Consider the following 21,902-nt stretch of genomic DNA (forward strand, 5'->3'; position numbering starts at 1 on the left):
GGCGGATTTTTTGTATTTATGATATTGGTATGGATTTAGTAACAAGAACATTTTCTGAGAGAAACTCCTAATTCTGTAAGTATATTAGTGTAAATCTTGTTGAAAATAGCGCTTACAGGGGCTCAAATGTTCCCTTTCATATTATGTGCATGGAGTTTGAATTGTTAGTTGCTACGAGCATAATTCAGTTGTTTACATTTCGCTTTGACCTTTTGCACAAAACATTTTCGACCTCTCAAAGCATGTTTCCTAGAATTTGTCTAGGCCAGTTTCCAGAGAGGATTTATTTGGAAAAAGGCTGACGCTGCTCTTACAAAGATTTTAATTAAAATTGCAGTGGTTTCGTTTTTTTGTTTTGTTGCAGTCGAAACCTAAGAGCTGAAAATTTTCTCTTAGGAAATAGCTCAGCTTAGCTCGATTGCCTTCCTTTCCCTAACCGGAGGTTTATAAATAGCCAGCCAAGTACGAGTCGGACTCCCAAACGAAGGGTTCCGTACAAGAAACAACACTTTTTAATTTTATCTTGTGATGTAACACTTTGCGGTTTTCGGAATTTTCCCTTTATTTGTGCTATTACATTGTTAGTACCAAGAGCTACCTGCAAAAGATCCATCCGTTTAACCGATTTATATGAAATATGGTACAGAGGTAGCTTGCGTCCCGGAAATCGACATAGGCAACTTTTGATCTAGGAAAAGCACAGAGTTCCCGCGGGTAATTTGAAAAACCTAAATCCGCGTGGGCGAAGTCGCGAGTATCATATAGCACTTAAATGCGACAGTGTGTCTGTTTGTCTGTCTGCTTGCTTTTCACACCCCAACAGTTTAACCGATTTTGATGAAATTTAATACAGAGTCAGCTCATCTCGGGGTCAGAGATAGGCTACCTACTTTTTATTCCTGAATATCTCAGAAAATCAAGACTTCCCACGGGATTATTAAAAACCTAAATACACACGAACGAAGTCGAGGCCGTTATCTAGTTTATTATAAACTAACATAAAACATATGTAGGTACTGTCTGTACTCTGTACCTACTGTATCCAATTTCATTTCAAGACAAACTTTAACAAACAAAATTCAACGTAACATCAAACAGCGAACTTTCTATGCATAATATAACAACTACATACAATTTAAAGGAAAGCGTGTTCCGAGAACTTGAACGCTTTTCGTAGAAATCGAATGTTGTTGCATTAGTGCTTGTATAAGTTATCGCTACTTATAAACAAGTTCACCAACTAACGTCGTTCTACTTACACGTATTGTGTAAAATAGGTACTTACTCATTAATTTATACTGACCTACTTACATCAGAAAGAAAGAGTTATTTTAATCCCGTGACTTTAAAACAAAGAGTTGTATTAACTTCACAATTCGGCGCGTACCTACTTATACCAACTATAAGTATTACATTTTAAAACATTTTAGTTTAATTACTTATCTTACTTTAAAGAAGGATTTATTAAAAGTTATTTAAAATAACACTTAGAAGCTATGGATGACGTTGTTTTTTGAAGGTGAAGGTCCTTGCAAGCCTTGCGTGTTGTAGAAAGGATGCCGTACAGGCCTCGCGTAGCGGCTGAACTGCCTTTTACACTACCAGTGGTGCAAGTGTCAAGGGTCCAGGTGTATCTTATCTATGGGCTGTACATAAAGTTACAACTCTATGTATAGTTTGCGACAGGTCGACATGGCAATCGAGGTATGAGGTGGGGGAACATCCTGCACACCCGCAGTCACCCGCTTCACAGTTCGTTCAATCGGCGGCTGTGCGGGGCGTCCCCACCCTGATTGCCATTGGACCTGTTGCGAACTATAAGTACCTAAATAATAAATAATCAGTACACTTACTGTAGCTCTAGAGGTACCGCTATCTAGACTGCTCTGGGACGATATGGAAGGGGTCCTCGCAAGCCTGGCGTGTGGTAAAGAGGATGCCGTACGGGTCTCGCTTAGCGGTTGTACACGGCATTGCTCTTTCGATATCAGCATTTCCTGTAACAATTACAATGTATCTAAGTAAACATATAAAACAGTACTGTGACTAATGACTTTAGGATTATTTCATGGTTTTACGATCGATTATAATGTAGACGTGGATTTCAGTAGTAGAAGTATGCAAAGTGTAAACCAGGACAGCATCTTTAACGTTTTAACTATCGTGAGTGATTTTCATTATAAGTATAGGTTGTTACGGCTGTGCTCACATCGCTTTAGGATAGCATCGTTACATACTGACGGACAGCTCGTGAAGTTCCAGCGAAAAGAACAAGAAAGCGGGGATTTAATTACCTACTGTCCATGGCAGCTCGAATTTCATCTCTCGCAGCATTGCAGCTGCACATGAATGCAAAAATAAAAAAAAAAATAGCTATGAATGTGGGCATTAACTAGGTAAGTTTACATTTCTTAATTTGATTGCAAATATCAATTAAGTCATAAGTGCATTGGGTAAACAACACCACCAGACCACACTAATGGGTGGGGAACCGAAGCTAAATGAATAATGAGCTTCGCCAGCCGGGCGTGAAGCATGAGGGATCTGACAAGCAGCCGACGGCGATGATATCCTTGCATTATTTATTACTTTGTTAAAAAAGCAACCAGGCGACTCATAGCTACTAGTCTTGGACAATTAATTATGAACTACTAGCTGATGCACGTAACTTTGTCTGCGTGAATATCGTTAGCAGTTTTATCTAGATGTTGTAGTAGCGCGTCAGTTAATGTTTAATGCATGCTATGAAGTTTGGATCATGGTGGCTTTAAGAGATACAGGTAATAAAGGTGTAAAAAATCTTACGTGGCAAACCCCTGTTAAACTTTAAGGGCGCCATACAGGGGGTTGCTACGACACTAAGTGAGTGGCAATGCATGATATGATTTCCAATACTAACCGCAGAAAACAAAAAAAAATTAAACTTTGAACTTTGACGTAAGATTTTTTACACTTTTATTACCCGTTATCTTCCAAAAGTACTATGATCTAAACTTGTTGAACTGATTGTTTCTGCCTGTGCTGGGGGCAATACGCAGAGAAACTTTCAGCTTTTATAAAATAACGAAAGGGGCAAAGTGTAGCAAGGCAAGCCGAGAGTAGTTTTACGACACTCGGCTGACAGCACTGTTTTACTACGCACTAATTAAATTTTCATTTCTGCTTCGGTCTGAATAATATTAAAAATTTTCGTTGATTGAAGTTTTAAGTAATGAATAAAATCTAATAAATTTTTTTTTAATGTTATTAAATAAATTGTTGTGATGTTATAAAAGTCATAAATGGTCTACGCGTGCGCTTCGCCGTAGGCAACTGTATTTTATTTGAACCTCCCATTTATAGGCATTGCACCAGGCAGGTTTTTAATACCTACTAGCTGATGCCGCCGATTCCATCTGCATGGATTTAGGTTTTTAAAAATCCCGTGGAAATTCTTAGATTTTTTTGGGAAAAAATGGCCTATATCACTCTCCACATCTTTAACTAGTCATATTCATACTAAAATATCCTCGATCTGTTGCTCATTACGGCGGTGTGATGGAAGAACAAACCAAAAAACAAACTTTTGCGTATTTGTAATATGGGTAGCGATGGTCTACGAGTATGCTACGCAGTAGCCGAAAGTATTTTTATTTTATTCTATAACAAAATTGATGCGTTAAGAGGGGTCGCTTCATACAAACGTAGTTCCAGACATATTTTAGAAACTAATATCTATGTTTGTGGTTTTCCAGATTTCTGTTAAAATATTCAATTTCAAAGTTACGCGATCTTAAAAATTTACATACAAATCTTTGAGCCCCTGTAATTTTAAAACTACATATTTTTAGAAAAATTTAAAACGCCATAGACACAGATATTAGTTTCTAGAATAAGTCTGCAAAATTTCATGGACTTTGGTTGCTTAATATTCAAATGAAATTGGAACTACGATTGTATGAAGCGAGTGACGGAGAGAGCCCTGTTAACACTACTTATGATTCCCAAACTAACTTAGCCGGTACTATATGGGGATCTCTTTCTTGTAAGACTGCAGTGACTAGAGTGCTTACCCTACAGTGCCTACCATCAGCCTGGTTCGTCAATTTTTTTTTGTACATTTTTTCTTAACTAAGAAGGTGACAATCGCAATCCATCTGTTTGACTGATGTTCACTCACTGTTACTAAAAATGCACTGATGCAGTAAGAACACCATTCATTCAACCAATTACAACAATTGATATCAATCTGATAACGTGATAATCACAACATTCGTGCTACGAGGGTTGTTCTGTGAAAATATATAAGTAGAAAAATAGATTAACACTTTATAGCACTACTTAAATAGAGAACCAATATACAAGAAATAAAGGGTGCAAAAGATGAATAAAACAAGATTTACGATTCACGAGAGAAGTGTTTATTCTTGAATTTACTGTTATGTATGTGGTTTCCAAGCCCAGATCTTGGGATATTATCAAGCGGAGTGTGCCAACGTTTCTCGCGCGACAATTCAAACCCACTTGAAAGACACGTGCTTTCAATAAAACTGTCTTATGTCCTTTGCAGCTGATAGATATACAAAAATAAAACAAAACGTGTTTTGTTACCACACTTCAACATGATTTTGAGTTTTGCACTCTGAAATCTAATAAATGACATCACACTTCACACTAATATTATAAAGGAGAAAGTTTGTATGTGTGAGTGTGTGTGTGTGTATGTTTGTTACTCCTTCACGCAAAACCTCCTGGACGGATTAGGCTGAAATTTAGAATGGCGATAGATTATACCCTGGATTAGCACATAGGCTACTTTTTATCCCGGAAAATCAAAGAGTTCCCACGGGAATTTAAAAACCTACATCCACGCGAACGAAGTCGCGGGCATCAGCTAGTGAAATATAAATGCATATTTGTGTCTATTTGTTTTTTTGTTTGAGTTTTACACGACAATACCGATACTAAAATATGCATTTTTTTATTCACTATAGGCATACTTGACCACAATCACACCTGATGGAAAGTGATGATGTGGCCTAAGATGGGAGTCGTTTAACTAGAATAAGTTCATGTCTCTCAACTGCGTCACAGCATACATACGCTCGTGGCCTATGGCTGCCTCAACGTCCATGCCCTGCATAAGCTGTACTTACTACGCTGTACTAGCCGCATCTCAGCATAAACTTAGACTAAGTGTTACACATTCATGTCGTGGCTGTTCCAATGGTGTGTCAATAAAAAACCCGCGAGAAATTGTTATCGCACTGATGTGCTTGGGCCAGATAAAATAGAAGCACAAGAAATTGTGACAATTACTGCATATTATATTATTATAAACATCGATGCATAATAAATGCGAAAGTGTGTTTGTTTGTTGGCTTGTTGGTTTGTTCTTCCATCACGCCGTAACGGAGCAATGGATCGGTATGATTTTTTGCATAAATAAAAGGTCCGCGGAGGGAATTAGGCTGCTTTTTAATCCTAGAAAATCAAAAAGTTCCCACGGGGTTTCGAAAAACCCTAAATCCACGCGGATGAAGTAGCAGTTATCAGCTAAGTTATAGGTAAGTATATGCATAAAAAAAAACTGATTGTGTCTGACTGACTGTCAGCTCAACGTGTGGTTCAAACGATATACATGTAGATTTTCTTAGATAGGCCCGCATTACGAAAGGAGTTACAAAAATTCTAAGTAAGCCAAGTCGGGGCGTGTCGGCTTGCATACCATAAACACGCGAACGGAATCGTGACTAATAAGTAGTATTAACGACACAAAGAACTACCACTACTGTGGTGGGAACCCTCCTTCAGTAACTTTACAATAACAGACCAGCATTACAAAGCAAAAGTGTTTTTCTTTGTATGTGAAACACAACAGGTAATTAATTAGAAAGCTCAGGCAAATAGGGAACCGAGCTGAATAAAAGTATGGAAATGGAAAAGGCGGTTTTACGTTTTTCTTTTTTACAACACCATTGTTGCGCAGCGTTTTTCAACTTGAAATAACACCTTTTATGCCCGCAATAATAAAGCGATTTCATACAACCTAGAAGGTGTTATAGGAAAAGCAATAATACATTTTTCAATCCAATCAATATTGCAAAATGACCTCCGGGCGATGGTCAGAATAAAGCTTAATCCATTAAGCTCACAACTTGGTCCGTATGAATTAAGGTTTTTAAAAATCCTGTACCGGGATAAAAAGATGAGCTGTTGTCATTTTCCAGGTTTTGAACTATATCCATGCAAAAAATCACACCGTTGTTTTATAATTGAAGAACGAACCAAACAAACCAAAAAAACATGGTTTTGCATTCATGAGATTAAAGTAGGATATTAGTATGATTATATAGATACTTTACTTAACAGGGCTCTCTCCGTCACTTACTCCATACAATCGTAGTTCCAATTTCATTTGAATATCAAGCAACCAAAATCCATGAAATTTTGCAGACATATCCTAGAAACTAATATCTGTGCCTGTGGTGTTTTAGATTTTTCTAAAAATATGTAGTTTCAAAATTACAGGAGCTCAAATATTTGTATGTGAATTTTTGAGACCGCTTAACTTTGAAACCGAATTTTTTAACAGAAATCTGGAAAACCACAGGCATAGATATTACTTTCTAGAATAGGTCTGCAAAATTTCATAGACTTTGGTTGCTTAATATTCAAATGAAATTGGAACTACTTATTGTATGGTATTATTGTATGGAGGGAGTGACGGAGAGACCCCTCTTAATAAAAAGAAGAGACACCTAAAAACAATCGTTCTACAAAATAATATACCTAATATTTCTCTGTTTGCCAATATACAGCCGTAGCTGTGAGTAAAGTTGCGATTTAATCGACTACTGACACTGGAAGCCCATTCCCTTGAACACTGGCTCGAAATTAAGCCATTTCGGGAAGCACAACCCACTCTACACTTGCATGTGGCATGTGGTATTACTTACACTGGGGCTGCCATGTGACTTGTCATCGCCGAAGCTGTCAGTAGAGTTGTGACTCTGGCCACTAACTTGCACTGGAAGTCCTTTCTCGTGCGACCATGGCCCAGGAATCGAGCCTTTAATGAGCAGCCCATACATCGGGAGGTCTTGTCTAACTTTAATGTATACTTACACTGGGGCTGCCATGTGACTTGTCATCGCCGAAGCTGTCAGTAGAGTTGTGACTCTGGCCACTAACTTGCACTGGAAGTCCTTTCTCGTGCGACCATGGCCCAGGAATCGAGCCTTTAATGAGCAGCCCATACATCGGGAGGTCTTGTCTAACTTTAATGTATACTTACACTGGGGCTGCCATGTGACTTGTCATCACCGAAGCTGTCAGCAGAGTTGTGACTCTACCCACTACTTGCACTGGAAGTCCTTTCTCGTGCGACCATGGCCCAGGATTCGAACCTTTAATGAGCAGCCCATACACCGGGAGGTCTTGTCTAATTCTAAAGTTAAGGTAATCTGATGTATACTTACACTGGGGCTGCCATGTGACTTGTCATCACCGAAGCTGTCACTAGAGTTATGACTCTACCCACTACTTGCACTGGAAGTCCTTTCTCGTGCAACCATGACCCAGGAATCGAGCCTTTAATGAGCAGCCCACACACGGGGAGGACTTGTCTAACTCTAAACTTGTTAATCTGATGTATACTTACACTGGGGCTGCTATGTGACTTGTCATCACCGAAGCTAACAGCAGAGTTGTGACTCTACCCACTACTTGCACTGGAAGTCCTTTCTCGTGCCGCTAAGGCATAGGACTCGAGCCTTTTATGAGCAGCCAATACATGGGAGGACCTGTCTAACTTTAAACTTAAGGTAATCTGATGTATACTTACACTGGGGCTGCCATGAGACTTGTCATCGCCGAAGCTGTCAGTAGAGTTGTGACTCTGGCCACTACTTGCACTGGAAGTCCTTTCCCGCGCTGCTCTGGCCCAGGACTCGAGCCTTTTATGAGCAGCCCAAACACCGGGAGGGCCTAACCCACTCATTTTTATTCTCTTCTCATTCTCCACAAAAGTTCGCAAAGGTCGTTTATAGATCAAAAGTCAGAATAGATACACTAATTGGGTAAGTAACACCACAACACGTCACTTTAAAAATTCACCATAAAATAAATTGAAGTTCCTTACTATTATTTAGTTAGGTCGGTACTCCGGTCTTATTTGCTTAGGTCAGATTTCGTTGTGCGATTTTCTGTCTGTGAAATAGATATTCTCTTATTCTAGAAGTCTTCTAGAATTTGTACGCAGATAAGTAGGTTAATGGGAAAGTAGAATTTATTTATTTTGTTCCAAAAATTTAAATAGCAATACTATTATAATTTCAGATATGTAACTTTTTTGAAATATAAACCCTCTTAAGCAAACCAAATCAGAAGATTCTCATAGTCTAGTCGGCTAGGTTATTGTTGGTATATTATATACCTGGTACCACAGAATATATATGGGTACGTTTGAACCGCCATATTGGTACTCAAAAAATACATAATGTGTATGTTTACGAGTAAAACGAACGTAAAAGTTTAACACTCGTATTTTTGAATATGCAAGGAAGGTAATATCCGGAGCTGTCGAAATGCTTTTTAAAATTCTTTCGTTACAGAAAAGTTTCCGCTGCTGCGCAGGCTATATAACATTATATTTTATAAGAACCGGATGATGCGAAAATCTAAGTAATGGAAAAATAATTAGAATTCACGGAGATGTTAATAGAAGCTTAACTACTTAATTGTGCACTTAACAAGGTGCACCTGAAACTCTGAAGGTTTTTATTAAGTCGCACTAAGTTATGTTAGGTATCTACAGTTTTAGCTGATAATGAGTTTCGGTATCATATTAAATTAACTAAAATTAGATAGATAGATAAATTCTTTATTGCCATACAAAACATTACATACAAAAAACAAATAGTAAAATAAAGTGTGCAATGGCGGGTCTTATCACTAAAAGTGAGTTTTTCCATACAACTTATTTTAAGGACCTATAATTAAAATATAATTAACAGTTGTTAAGTGGGCACAAGCGTAATCCATACCTACTAATATTACAAATACGAAAGTGTGTCGGTCTGTCTGTTTGTTACTCTCTCACAGATGGGCATAGTCTTCATTTTATCCCGGACAGTCACAGAGTTTCCACAGGATTTTTAAAGAACGTAATCAAAGTAGCCAGTATTATTTAGTATTATCTAGTTAACTTAAAGTTAATTTTTTATTCACATTAATGTAGTTAAATTAATTAGTTAGAAAGGGCCAAGAGGCGCAAATATGAAAATATAGAAAATAATTTCATATTTGTGCCTTTTGGAGTGGAGACCATGGGTTCGTGGGGCGAGGATGCCAGATCCTTTTTTAAGGACCTGTCATCCCGTCTTGTGGAGTCCACGGGTGACCGGAAATCTGGCAGTTACCTTGGTCAGCATATTAGTCTGGCCATTCAACAAGGTAACGCAGCCAGTGTTCTGGGCACCCTGCCTCGTTACAGTGATTTGGATGATATTTTTGTGTTATAAATTTTATATTTAAGTATTTTTAACATTTGTGAAAATCTGTATTATTACTTTCTGAATAAACTCCATTAGTTAAAATCCTTAATTAGTACCCTCTAGCCTTGTAAACTTCTGTATGTGCTATGTAAACTAATCTAGGAGTGTGGAAATCCCAACAAGACATACGCGTATGTCCACGTATGGGCCTAATCTAGAACTGTGGAAATCCTTACAAGAGAGCTACGCGTATGTCCACATAATATGGACATCCATCGGTTGATAAACTGCCGATTCGTTATAGTTCAAGTTTTAAATGCCCAGTATTGAGACACGACTACAGTTTTACGATGTACTATCGTAAAACTATGGACACGACTCAATTAATTTAACTATTTGGTAGGTAACTAGGCACTCAGTCAAGTTCCGGTGTTGATCCAAATAACTAATGAAGTTTTGTTAGTGTATTCATTTGAATTTGGGGTTTAATTAAAATTTCTATTTCGGTCTACGGTGAGTACTTACATTGAATTTTCTATTCATAGGGTGAAGAAACTATAGATTATTTAGACCGTCTGGCTGTCATTATATCTCTTCAACCTACTCTATGGCTAAACTTGAATTAGCAAAACTTAAAGTATTCCCCCAGAGTCGGATCTCGTTTCAAAATTGCAAACTATTTTGCATTGTTTTTAACTAACTGTTGTCCTCGGCAGCGCTTTTCTATTCTACTAAAACTCTTGAACTAAATACGATAACTATTTTGATCAAAGATTAATATGTTTTTTTTTTAAATTTATTATATCCTTAGTCCTCTACAAAATCTGTTGAAAATATTTTTTAAATATTATATTGAAACCCCTCAATTTAATGCCGATTCCATCCAGTAGTTTGAGCTGTGCGTTGATTGATCAGTCAGTCACCTTTTCCTTTTATACATTAAGTACTAGATGACGAATGATTTAGGTTTTTTTAAATCCCAAGGGTTCTTTTGCGAATAATGTCGCTTTGACCATTCTATGGTTACTGTTAAAGTTTAGGTCATGCAGTATGCTGACGTCACAGAAAGTTTAAGAATAAAACACGAAGGAACTTTGGCAACAACTTACAATTATTGAGCATATTACAACCAACACAAAACAGTTTAACAGGGAAAAGTAAGGTTCAAAGTATCTATGACTCTTTAATCCAAAAATTACAAACATGTCGAAGAATTAAACAAACCAATAAACTTGAAATAAGTGAAAAAACAAGTCATCTCATACAACAAAGGAAAGAAATGTTAAAAAATAAGAGATATATAGAAGTTCGGAAAGATATTACGAATATCAGCAAGCAAATTAGCCATAACCTTAAAAAGGACAATCTAAAACGAAGGATGAAATGCATAACCTATCATATTGCGAAAACTGGAGGCGTTAAAAAAGCTTTAAAAGAATTGAGTGACAAAAAAGACTGGATTCCACATATGAAAAAGGTACATGGCAAGCAGGAAACGAAAAGAAAATCAATCATGACCGTAGCTACCGAATATTATACCCATCTGTACTCTATTCAAAATAGCGAACCAGAAAACCTATCCTTAGATGAAGTCGATGATACAGATATACTACCTATTCTGGAAAGTGAAATTGAACTAGCAGTTGCAACACAGAAAATCGGTAAATCCCCTGGACCTGACAATATATCAAACGAAATAATCAAATCAACCCTACCTGAGAATCTAAAAATATTATCAACCCTTTTTAATGAAATCCTAACATCAGAAAAAGTTCCCGACCAATGGGTCAAGAGTATTATTGTTTTGATCTACAAAAAAGGAGATAAAAACGATATTGGCAATTATAGACCAATTAGCCTAATGTCAAATCTATATAAAATATTTTCGAAAATAATTTTAAAAAGATTAACAACCCAACTTGATGAGCAGCAACCTATAGAACAGGCTGGATTTAGAGCAGGCTATTCTACAGCAGACCACATGCATGCAGTCAAGCAATTGATTGAAAAATGCCAAGAATATAATAAAACTGTTTATTTAGCATTTGTCGATTACACTAAGGCTTTTGACTCATTGGAACATAATAGTATCTGGAAAGCCTTAAAAAATCAAGGAGTAGCGAGAAAATACATAAGAATTCTGAGAAACATATATAACAACTGCTCAGCCCAAATAAAACTAGAAAAAATTGGAGAAGAATTCCCAATCCGCAAAGGAGTCAGGCAAGGAGATCCGCTTTCACCCAAAATTTTCTCAGCAGTTTTGGAGGATGTATTCAGAAACATGGACTGGCAGAACCATGGAATCAATATTAATGGAACTATACTAAATCACTTACGATTTGCGGATGACCTAATACTTATTGCCGATAAATCTACAACTCTTCAGAAAATGTTACAAGAACTCTCAGATAACAGTAGGAAGGTGGGACTGACGATGAACAAATCAAAGACAAAGGTTATGACCAATGGTAATACTGAAACAATATCACTGGAGGGCGAACAGATAGAATACGTAGACTCGTATGTATACCTTGGTCAACTTATTTCGTTCAGTAATCAAATGGAACAAGAGATTGAAAGAAGAGTAACAAACGCGTGGAGAAAGTATTGGTCATTCAAAGAGATCATGAAGAACTGCCAGTACCCTATGTCTTCAAAAAGAAAACTCTTTAACCTTTGCATTCTTCCTACCCTGACCTACGGATGCCAAACATGGGCGCTGACCCAGAAAACCCTTCAAAAAATTAGGACTTGCCAAAGAGGTATGGAACGCAGCATGTTGGGCTTCACTAGAAAGGACAGGAAGAGATGCAAAGATATAAGACGAATCACTAAACTGGAAGATGTAGTCGTCCAAACAAAAATACTTAAATGGAGATGGACTGGACACATGCTTCGAGAGAAGTCAAAAAAATGGACCCAAGCTATGACAGAGTGGGAAGTTAGGGATGGCTCGAAGCGGAAAAAGGGAAGACAAAGAAAGCGTTGGGCCGATGATATAAAGAAGACGGCTGGGTCATTGTGGACGAGGCAAGCACGGGATAGACTCGTTTGGAAATGTCTGGAGGAGGCCTATGCGTCGGAGGACGCGCTGATTGCTAAATAACCAAAGTGCGAGACTTAAGTTTATTATTGTAAATTTATCAGCAATAAAGGCTTTATTTATTTATTTATTTAAATCCCAAGGGAACTTATCGATTTTCCGGGATAAAAAGTAACCTTGTCCTACCCTTCCCCGTGATGCAAACAACCTCTGTGTCACGTCAAAATCGCTTAAACGGAAATATTATAAAATCGGAGTGCCAATAATAAATAATTTCAAGTTTATATTTAACAAAATTGAACAGTCCTAGTTGCTACACAAAGAGAATTAATTAGATATGCTAGTATATTAATATCATTAAATTTTCAATATACCTATTGGATTTATCAACCACAAATTTAAATCACTCATGCGGTTTTGCAAGTATAGTATAATAACATTATGTGAAATTAAGTGCAGTTATGTTCAATTATATGAAACATGTTTTACGCCAGATTAATAAATAGCAACTATGATAAATAATAAATTGATACATTTTTGCTTTTTTATCACTTCCTCGCCCTATAAAAATACATATTTTAGTATTATGTGTAGGTATAATAGAAAATAATTGAAACAGTGGTATGGGTAAATTTAATTTAAAATGATTCTCATGTTTAATTTACAAATTTTCATCAACTAAGTATGTAGATAGTAGATACCTAATATAGTTTTTAGTTTCAACATAATATATGGTAAAATATTTAGAAAATGTCGGGTCGAAAGAAAAATGAAGGCATCAATTTACTTTGTTCCGTAAATTCAACATAAAAGTAACAAAATATGACTGACTTGAATTTGAAAAATTTTAGCTTAATAAATATTATTACGGACCCAACTCGTCTTTTTGGACGGACTCAAGTTTCCGGGATAAAATATATTGCTTGTAACGCTATCCTTGAGATATTTTACAAGTAACGAGCGTGTAGCTGGAAATACTTTGCTTTGGAAGCGAGTAGATAACTGGATAAAGGAAGTAGGTAGGTACAAGCAAAACTGCTGAGTTCGTCAACATTTTTAACAATTTGATGGTGCTATTTAATCGATTGAATACAAAACTCAATCCTAACTAGATTCACGAGTAGGTCCAGTTGCATGACAGCAGGTTAAAATTAGTTAGCATTAATCTTTGGCCACCAATAAATAACAAAATGGGTTACACGTTAAATATTTATACCTCTATATTCATATCCATAATATTATAAATGCGGAAGTATGTCTGTCTGTCCATTTGTCAGCTAACTTTTCTCGGCCCATTAGCAACATCCATTATACAGACATAGCTTGTATCTCGGGGAAGGCCATAGGTTACTTTTTATCCCGGAAAACTAATGGACTCCCACAGGATTTTCAAAAACCCTAATTGATGTAGACAAAATTGCGGGTACCATTTTCTTGGTAGGTTCTATACCTAGAGAGTTAGCATCTTGGAGATGGACATAGACTACTGTTTATTCCGCAAAATCAAAGAATTCCCACGGGATTTTTAATATCCAAGATCCACGTGGATGAAATGGCGGGCGTCATTTACTTGGTAGGTATAGAGATAGCTTGCATCTTAGAGATGGACATAGTACAGACTACTTTTATCTCCGAAAATCAAAGAGCTCCCACGGGATTTTTGATAACCAGGATCCACGGGGACGAAATCGTGGGAATGATCAATGAGATAAAGGTATGGTCCATAGTTAGCAAACCCTGATTTGTGCAATCTATTTTACTTCTGTTGGCGGTCAATGTTTTAACTGTACCTAACCATATAACGTAACTTTAACTAACTGTAAATAGAAAAAAAAAAAAAAAAAAAAAAAAAAAAAAAAAAAAAACTGTCATGCAACTGGGCCTTTAATGTTTAAAAGTTGTGGCAGAATGTACTCTGTGGAAAGGATAGCCTAATTACTATAGTACTGTCAATATAACGTGACCATGAAAACACCTAAAAATTAATAAAAACACGTTGCAGACACAACGTGGGCGTTTAGTCGCTGCGTGGGCGCCGGAATACTACGTAGCGCGTACGTGAGCGTGGGCGTTTGTTTACGTTGTAGCTTTTATTATTCTCTAATAATTTCGGGTTTGAAAATGACTATATGTTAAACGTTTTGGTCTATTAAGATATCTTTAAACTGAAGTCTTGTAGCTAAACATTGGCCTCAAGTCTATGACCAATGAACTCGACGAACGTGTACAGGGACACGTCTTGACGTATATATTCCAAGAGTGGTCAGCGGGCCAGGAGCTTTTAGGAGTTATAATACAAACATGATAGTGTCTTAGCGTAATTCATAAACAGCATTTACTTACACATTGGCGCCGATTCTGCTGTCTTTTTCTAAACTAAATTTAGAGTATCTGCATCCTGCTCTTTTTAATATTGTTAAAAAAGGACGGAACATGAGTTTTACACTTAAATACTCTAAATTTTAGTGCACGCTAAACAATAGGCTCGCGACTGGCAGCTAAAGTCACGAGGTCTGACAGCTCTAAATTAATAACTGTCAAACTGTGTCTGTCCTTTTCATATTACATTAGTATGAGAATACGAATACTCTAAAATTTTGTTGCTAACAGAATTGGTACCATTGTACGGCATCTAAGGCCAAATTAGCTCATGTGTACCTTCCTACTCGAGCATAATGTACGTACTGCGATCAACTCAAAACATTAACACGAAAATACACGAGTAAGTTACTAAAACATTTACGAGAACAGCTCATAAGTATTAAGGTGAGAGTAGAGAGGCTTTTAAAAATTCTTAATGCCGCCAAGCCTTAAAAGCAAAGTAGTTACGCTGAAAAATATAGGATTATAAATAAATAAGTACTAACATTTTAATTTCAACAGAAAAAGCTTTCAAACTCAAATAATTTATTCAAAGTAGGTAGTATTGTATTCCTTTTGATGGTCAGAATTTTTAGATTTGTAGGATGATATTACGTAAACTTAAGACAAAAGCTACGAGGGTTCCAAAAGCGCCCAGGTCTGAGAAGAGCCCACAAAAAATCAGCCGGGTATTCTTTTTATAACTACTTATCATACTATGCTAAAATGTTGACTGAAAATCGGCATAATTTCAATTATATTAACTCTTTTACTCTTAAAAGATAATAAAACTTTTACCATCTTACCAAATTGTTACCTACATAATGTCAAGGGAAAAGCTAAAAATTATTAATACACACTCATACATTTGGGTAATGAAGTACCCGGGTTGGAATGAATTTTCTCCGAAAACAGGAGTTGCTCAATCGATTCGACACCCATGCCGTGAATTTAGTGAAAATTGTCGATCTCGACAACATATGAAGTGAATAGGTACTATACGAGCAAAACACGTACAAAAATTGCGTGTAAAATACAATCTTTTCCGTTTTAGCATGTAAATATTTAACTATCTTCAGGTAAAACCGATTCCATAGGTACACGAATTTTTGCACAGAGTACGAATTCAAACTTCATCAGTAATATTTTTCCACCGTTCATCTATTATGTTCATCTATCACGACTTCATCCACGTTGATTTAAGTTTATAAGAATCCCGTGGGAATTCATTGATATTCCGGGATAAAACGTACTGTACGTCCGTCCCTAAGGTACCTACGAGCTCTCTCTGTACCAATGTCAAAATTGATTAAACGGGTTAGCCGTGAAAAGGTAACGTCAGACCAGATAATATACTTTGGAGTTTAGCATTTAGCATTTATGATATCTTGGTATGGTACTTATATAATCATGATCAACCCATCGCCAGTCCGCTACTGAGGACGGATCTCCTCTTAGATTGAGAAGGGTTTAGACCTCAGTCTGCCACGAGTCTAGTGCGGATTGGCAAATTTTGGACACCTTTGATAACATTATGGAGAGCTCTAAAGCATGCAGGTTCCTTACGATGTTTAGTGATATTTAATTGCTTATATTACAATGCAGATGGATATGTATATAGATATAATTAAGGGTATAATATTAAAAGTATGTATACGGACCCGGTTTATGGTCTGTAGTGTCCCTTCTGAGTATCGAGTTCGTCATTATTATGAAACCGTTTATAAAATATATTCATTAATAAGCGATTAGAAGAAGCACACAAGAAACTCGGCCAAGTATCTCGGTATTTTACTTAATAAAATGGTACGTAAAAATAAAATAATAATTAATCTCCTTATAATGAAACAGCGTTTCGTGTCCCTTTGTAGGAAAAAAGACGCTGCTTTAATCCCAGAATCGAGTAAAGCGAGGCCAAACGATGAGCTAACTGTTGCTTCCCCGGTCCCGGGCAACATCATTTCTCTGGATTGCGGATTCATTAAAACGCGAACTTTTAGGCATCCGTTAGATTTCTGGTGATATTATTTGGTGCGATTTTCTGCTCCTCATTTAATACGCGACTAAGAGCAAATTTTTTATTCTAAATCCTAATTTAATATTATAAATGTGAAAGTGTGGATGTTTGGATGTTTGTTACTCAATCACGCAAAAACTACTGGACGGATTTGGCTGAAATTTAAAATAGAGATAGATTATACCCTGAATTAACATATAGCCGACTTTTTATCCCGAAAAATCAAAGAGTTCCCGCGGGATTTTGAAAAACGTAAATCCACGCGGATGAAGTCGCGGGCATCAGCTAGTATATTATAAAATAAAAGGGAAAGTTTTTCTGACTGACTGATTTATCAATGCACAGCTCAAACTACTGGACAGATTGGGCTGTTTGGCATGCAGATAGCTATTGTAACGTAGACATCCGTTATAGAATTTTTGAAAATTCAATCCCTAAGGAGGCAAAATAGGGGTTCGAAATTTATTTGCTCACGTGGATGAAATCGTGAGCATAAGCTATAGTCGTCTGAAAACTTTAACATTTCGACAAATCTCCATCACAAAAACTGTCAAATTTAATATAATTTGGCAACTTCTCTCGGTAAAATCTGTTTCCAACCTTTTTCCAACTTGGTGGTAGAGTCACGACTTAGCTTTATAAATGGCACAAGTCCTGCATGAAATATAGAAATTTAAATTTGAGTTATTAAAAAATAAACACATATTCTGTCATAACTTTATAACATATTCCTATCCTCTTATATAATATTTAATACTATACGATATAGGAATAAAGTTCATTTTTAATTTAGCTTTGTTATTAAAAATATGTAGAGCAAGAATGTCGCATCGTTAACATGCTGTAAGTACGTATCACGCATAAATTGTATTTCTAGTAAAATCTAACGCCCAATAGCAATTTCTTGAATCTTTGTTCAGTTTTGAGTACCTAACTTTGTTATTGTATGATTCGATCAAGCCAATTTGTATCAATTCTCAATAACATATTACATCGATACTAATCGTTTAAAAGCTACACGCTACTACGCTAGTGCTAAGCCTTAACGCCCAAAACATCAATATATTAAATGCTTAATTTAAGTGTAGATTAAGAGGAGTATCGAAGTGTTTAAGCGATTATAATTTGGGACAATTAATAGGTAGGTATACAAAACGTATTGCGCTTTTTACTAGCGAGTGTTAATTAGTCTTTTAAACAGAAAGGTCAGATTAACACTGGTTTAATTTATCTATGGAGTAATTATAAGAGGGGTACACTAGAGGTATAGTTGTATACACACGTATAGGGTAGGTATGTGGTTAGGGCGGGCGGCGCGCGATCCGGACCGCGACTCGCGCAAACTGCCGCCGCCCGGACCAGTGTTGCCTTGCTATGGAGTCTAGATTTAGGAATATAAAAAGTCGGATCTTATCTATACATATAATAAAATTGTAGAAAAGTGGTGTATGTACAATGGAAATATATAAAAAAAAAAGTATCAAGGGTTGTTATTATATCGATGCCGAACCCGAAATTGTAATTATTATTTTTTTTGTCTGTTTGTCTGTTTGTCTGTGTGTTTGTGCACGCTAATATCAGAAACGGCTTATTCGATTTAGATACGGTTTTCACTAATATATTTTAGTAAGCTTCACTTAATATTTAGTATTTATTTCATGTCAATCGGTTCATAAATAAAAAAGTTATGTCAATTTAAAGAATCACGGCGAACATTTTTATATATGCTGTCCGAAAAGTCACTATTCCACGCGAACGAAGTCGCGGGCATAGCTAGTTATGAATATACTTCTCTACCATTAATTTACACTATCTACACTAATATTGTAAAGAAGTAAAGTTTGTTTTGTTTGTAGGAAGTAATCTCTGGAACTACTGAACCGATTTTGAAAATTCTTTCACCAGCAGAAAGCTAAATTCTTCCTGGGGTGAGACCGGCTATATTTAATTTTTAAGTAGATACCCGTGCGAAGCCGGGTCGAGTCGCTATTATTATAAATGCAGTGATAGCTTAGTTGTTAAGACTTCGGCCTCCTACACGGGAGTTCCAAGTTTTGATCCAGGATACGCACGTTTCATTTTTCGAAGTTGTGCTTTTTAAGTATCATTTTTTTAATGGTGGAGGAAGACATCATGAGGAAACCTGCACGCTTGAAAGTTGTCCATATTGTTGTCAAAGTTATTTCACTGCTCTAAGAACATTAGGTATAGAGAACTCTCTGTCTGCCAATCCGCAATTGGGCAGTGGAAAGCCGGCGATGGGGTTGATATGCCGATGATGATTATAAATGTGAAAATGTGTTTATTGTTTCATGTATTATATTAGGTGGGTTTTAAGAATTTAAATATAGGTATCCCCTGCTTTATAGGTGAAGAAAGATATTGTGTGAGCATCATCATGCATCATCTGTCTGCATCCCTGAGAGTTCTCCATAATGTTTTAAAAGTGTGTGAAGCCTGCCAGCGTGTTGCACTATGGCCTCAGGATTCCGAGACCCGTACTCAGTAGTGGGCCGGCGATGGGTTGGTCATGATTATGATTCAGGAACAAATAGGTTTACTATTTTGCCATAGAACCGGCAAATGTTTCGCGGCTGGTATCCCCAAGGGCGGCGGCGCATTTCGGCCGCGTCACTTTCTCTGTACGCAACAGGTACGGAAGGTCATGCAGGGGGTCTTGGGGAACGAGCCTCGTGTTAGTACTCCATTCAATATCCTTTAAACAATTTTCTCTTTAAGGGATAGATGTACACTTAAAAAAAGCGGTCAAGTGTGAGCCGAGCTCGCGTATGGTCCATCGTGCAATTGAATTATTTTTGGTGACCACACTTCACGGTTTTCAGATTTTTCTTGTGCTATAAGGCCGTGCTACCTGCCTGCATGCATGATTCTAGGTCAAGGAGAAGTTCTCTATAGGTTTTGATTCCCTTGACAAGTCTTGACAGACCGACAGGAAGACACAGGCAGAGAGACAGACAGACAGCGAAGTGATCCTGTAAGGCTTCCTTTTTTTCTCTGGAGATACGAAACGCTTAAAACTGACAGAGCACCTCTCAAACCACGCATAGGCCAGGGTAGGATTCTGAAGCCATGATATTATGAAATATTACATATTTTTTAAACAGTCTAAGAAACTATTTTGAAAATACGATACGATTACGCTAGCCTCACGTGTTTAGTCGACGTAAGTAGTTTCGAACCCATCCGGGATCTTTTTTCACAAGGACTAGTCTAAAAAACCTATTCACTCTAGAAGTTAAAAATATCTAAAAACCTACTATTAATCTTTTTTTTTTAATCTTCATTTTTTTGGGACATTTGTCCGACACGGACAAATCTTATCATATAAAAAGTTCTCACCTAATTCACTCGCTGACTTATCAACGCCCATCCCAAACCCTTGGACCTAGGAAGCGCAAACTTTGCAAAAAGGTTAAGAAGGATTTTTTGAAATTCCCACAGGAACGAAGCGGTCGCTAATAATAATTAATGATTTCAATGCTCTACAAAGCACGGGAGAAGGTAGATTCCAATTTCGTATCTCCAAATTCGTTTAGTATTCCAGTTATAGTATTGTAATGGTTAAGCAACGTTGAGTCAACGTTGCTTAACCATTACAATCGATTGATAAGTAGATATTATACCTCATTGCTTCGTCCTTTGAGATTAGGTATACATTGTAGTAATACGTCAAAGTATTGCCTTTCTAACCACTTATTTGAAAGCAGAAAATCTGCAGTTCTATTTTTTGTATTTTTTGTTGGTATCACTGGAGCGTTCCCATCTCATTCGCGTTTTAGTGCCTCGCCGATCACCACGTTATTCAAGTTTTAAAAAACGTTACAAAAGCGTAGTCACCAAAACGATAGTGATTTATTTATTTATTTATTTGTTACATATTTTTATGTTATAAGGTTTTATTATAATAGTGTCTGGTGATATGATATCACTATGCAATTAATGTTTTGTACATTGCGATGTTACCTTGACATATGACAACATGGCGATGTTACTTTCACGTGATTTGGAATTCCGGACCATAAGGTATTTCAGTGAAGACGTGTTACCTAATTCTAAACATATTATGAATAGCTTCTGGGACTGTTTACGAATCAAACTAGTGATATGATATATATGATACGTCACTTGGAATCCCGAAATAAAAAGGTATTTACAGTGAAATGTTGCCTACTTCTAAGGATATTGTGAAAATTTGCTAGGATTATTTCCATATCACACTAATAAAATACGACATTACTTTCCTATTGTGTTGTGTACATCTTGTGGGGATGTGACCTTCACATCAATTAGAATCCCGGAACATGAAGGTGTTTACAGTGAAATGTTATTTATTTCTTGGGATATTGTGAATAGTTGCAAGGACTATTTCCGTATCACACTGAGAATATGACATCACTTTCCTATTGTGTTGTGTACATCTTGTGGGGATGTGACCTTCACGTTAATTGGAATCCCGGAACATGAAGGTATTTAACAGTGAAATGCTGATATTGTGAATAGTTGCTAGAACTATTTCCGTATCACACTGGTGATGATATGACATCACTTTCCAATAGTGCTGTGTACATCTCATGGGGATGTAACCTTCACGTCATTTGGAAGCCCAGACCATGAAGGTATTTACAGTAAAACGTTACCTATCAGACTAATGGAATGATATCAATTTCCAATCGGTGTTGTGTACATCTCATGGGGATGTTACCTTCACATCATTTGGAATTCCGAAAGCTTTGAAAATATTATCGTGATGGAATACATTTAAAAAGGAATATTATTACCTTTACTTTGATTATTATTTGTGAATGAAATGTGTCTACATGAATCATGAGATATCAAGTGCTATTATCGAGTAAAAATGAGATCATTTGAGATTTACGCATATTAAATACCTTCTTCATACCTTCATATAGTTTATACATTTATGTTGCGGTCTTCTAATAAGGATGTACCCTTTCGCTACTGATAGAAAAGTTAAGGGTAG

General features: G+C 36.7%; 1 protein-coding gene across 4 annotated transcripts in view; it reads right to left on the bottom strand.

Moving 5' to 3' along the window:
• The window catches only part of LOC123866422 (synaptotagmin-5-like), a 58,361-nt gene that overhangs the window by 13,175 nt on the left and 23,284 nt on the right, over positions 1–21,902 (bottom strand). The window contains exons 1-3 of one of the 4 annotated variants that reach the window (XM_045907983.1): positions 18,183–18,234; positions 7,826–8,190; positions 1,854–1,997 (exon numbers count right to left, since the gene is read on the bottom strand). In XM_045907983.1, coding sequence (XP_045763939.1) covers positions 1,854–1,997; positions 7,826–7,981 — 300 coding nt within the window. In that variant the 5' untranslated portion in view covers positions 7,982–8,190; positions 18,183–18,234. Of the gene's footprint in view, positions 1–1,853; positions 1,998–6,938; positions 7,038–7,825; positions 8,191–18,157; positions 18,235–21,902 lie in introns of those variants that run through there. The other 3 variants (XM_045907984.1, XM_045907985.1, XM_045907982.1) reach the window with 3 other exon arrangements.

The sequence above is a fragment of the Maniola jurtina genome, chromosome 6 (assembly GCF_905333055.1).
Source record: "Maniola jurtina chromosome 6, ilManJurt1.1, whole genome shotgun sequence".
In the NCBI taxonomy this organism is placed as follows: domain Eukaryota; kingdom Metazoa; phylum Arthropoda; class Insecta; order Lepidoptera; family Nymphalidae; genus Maniola; species Maniola jurtina.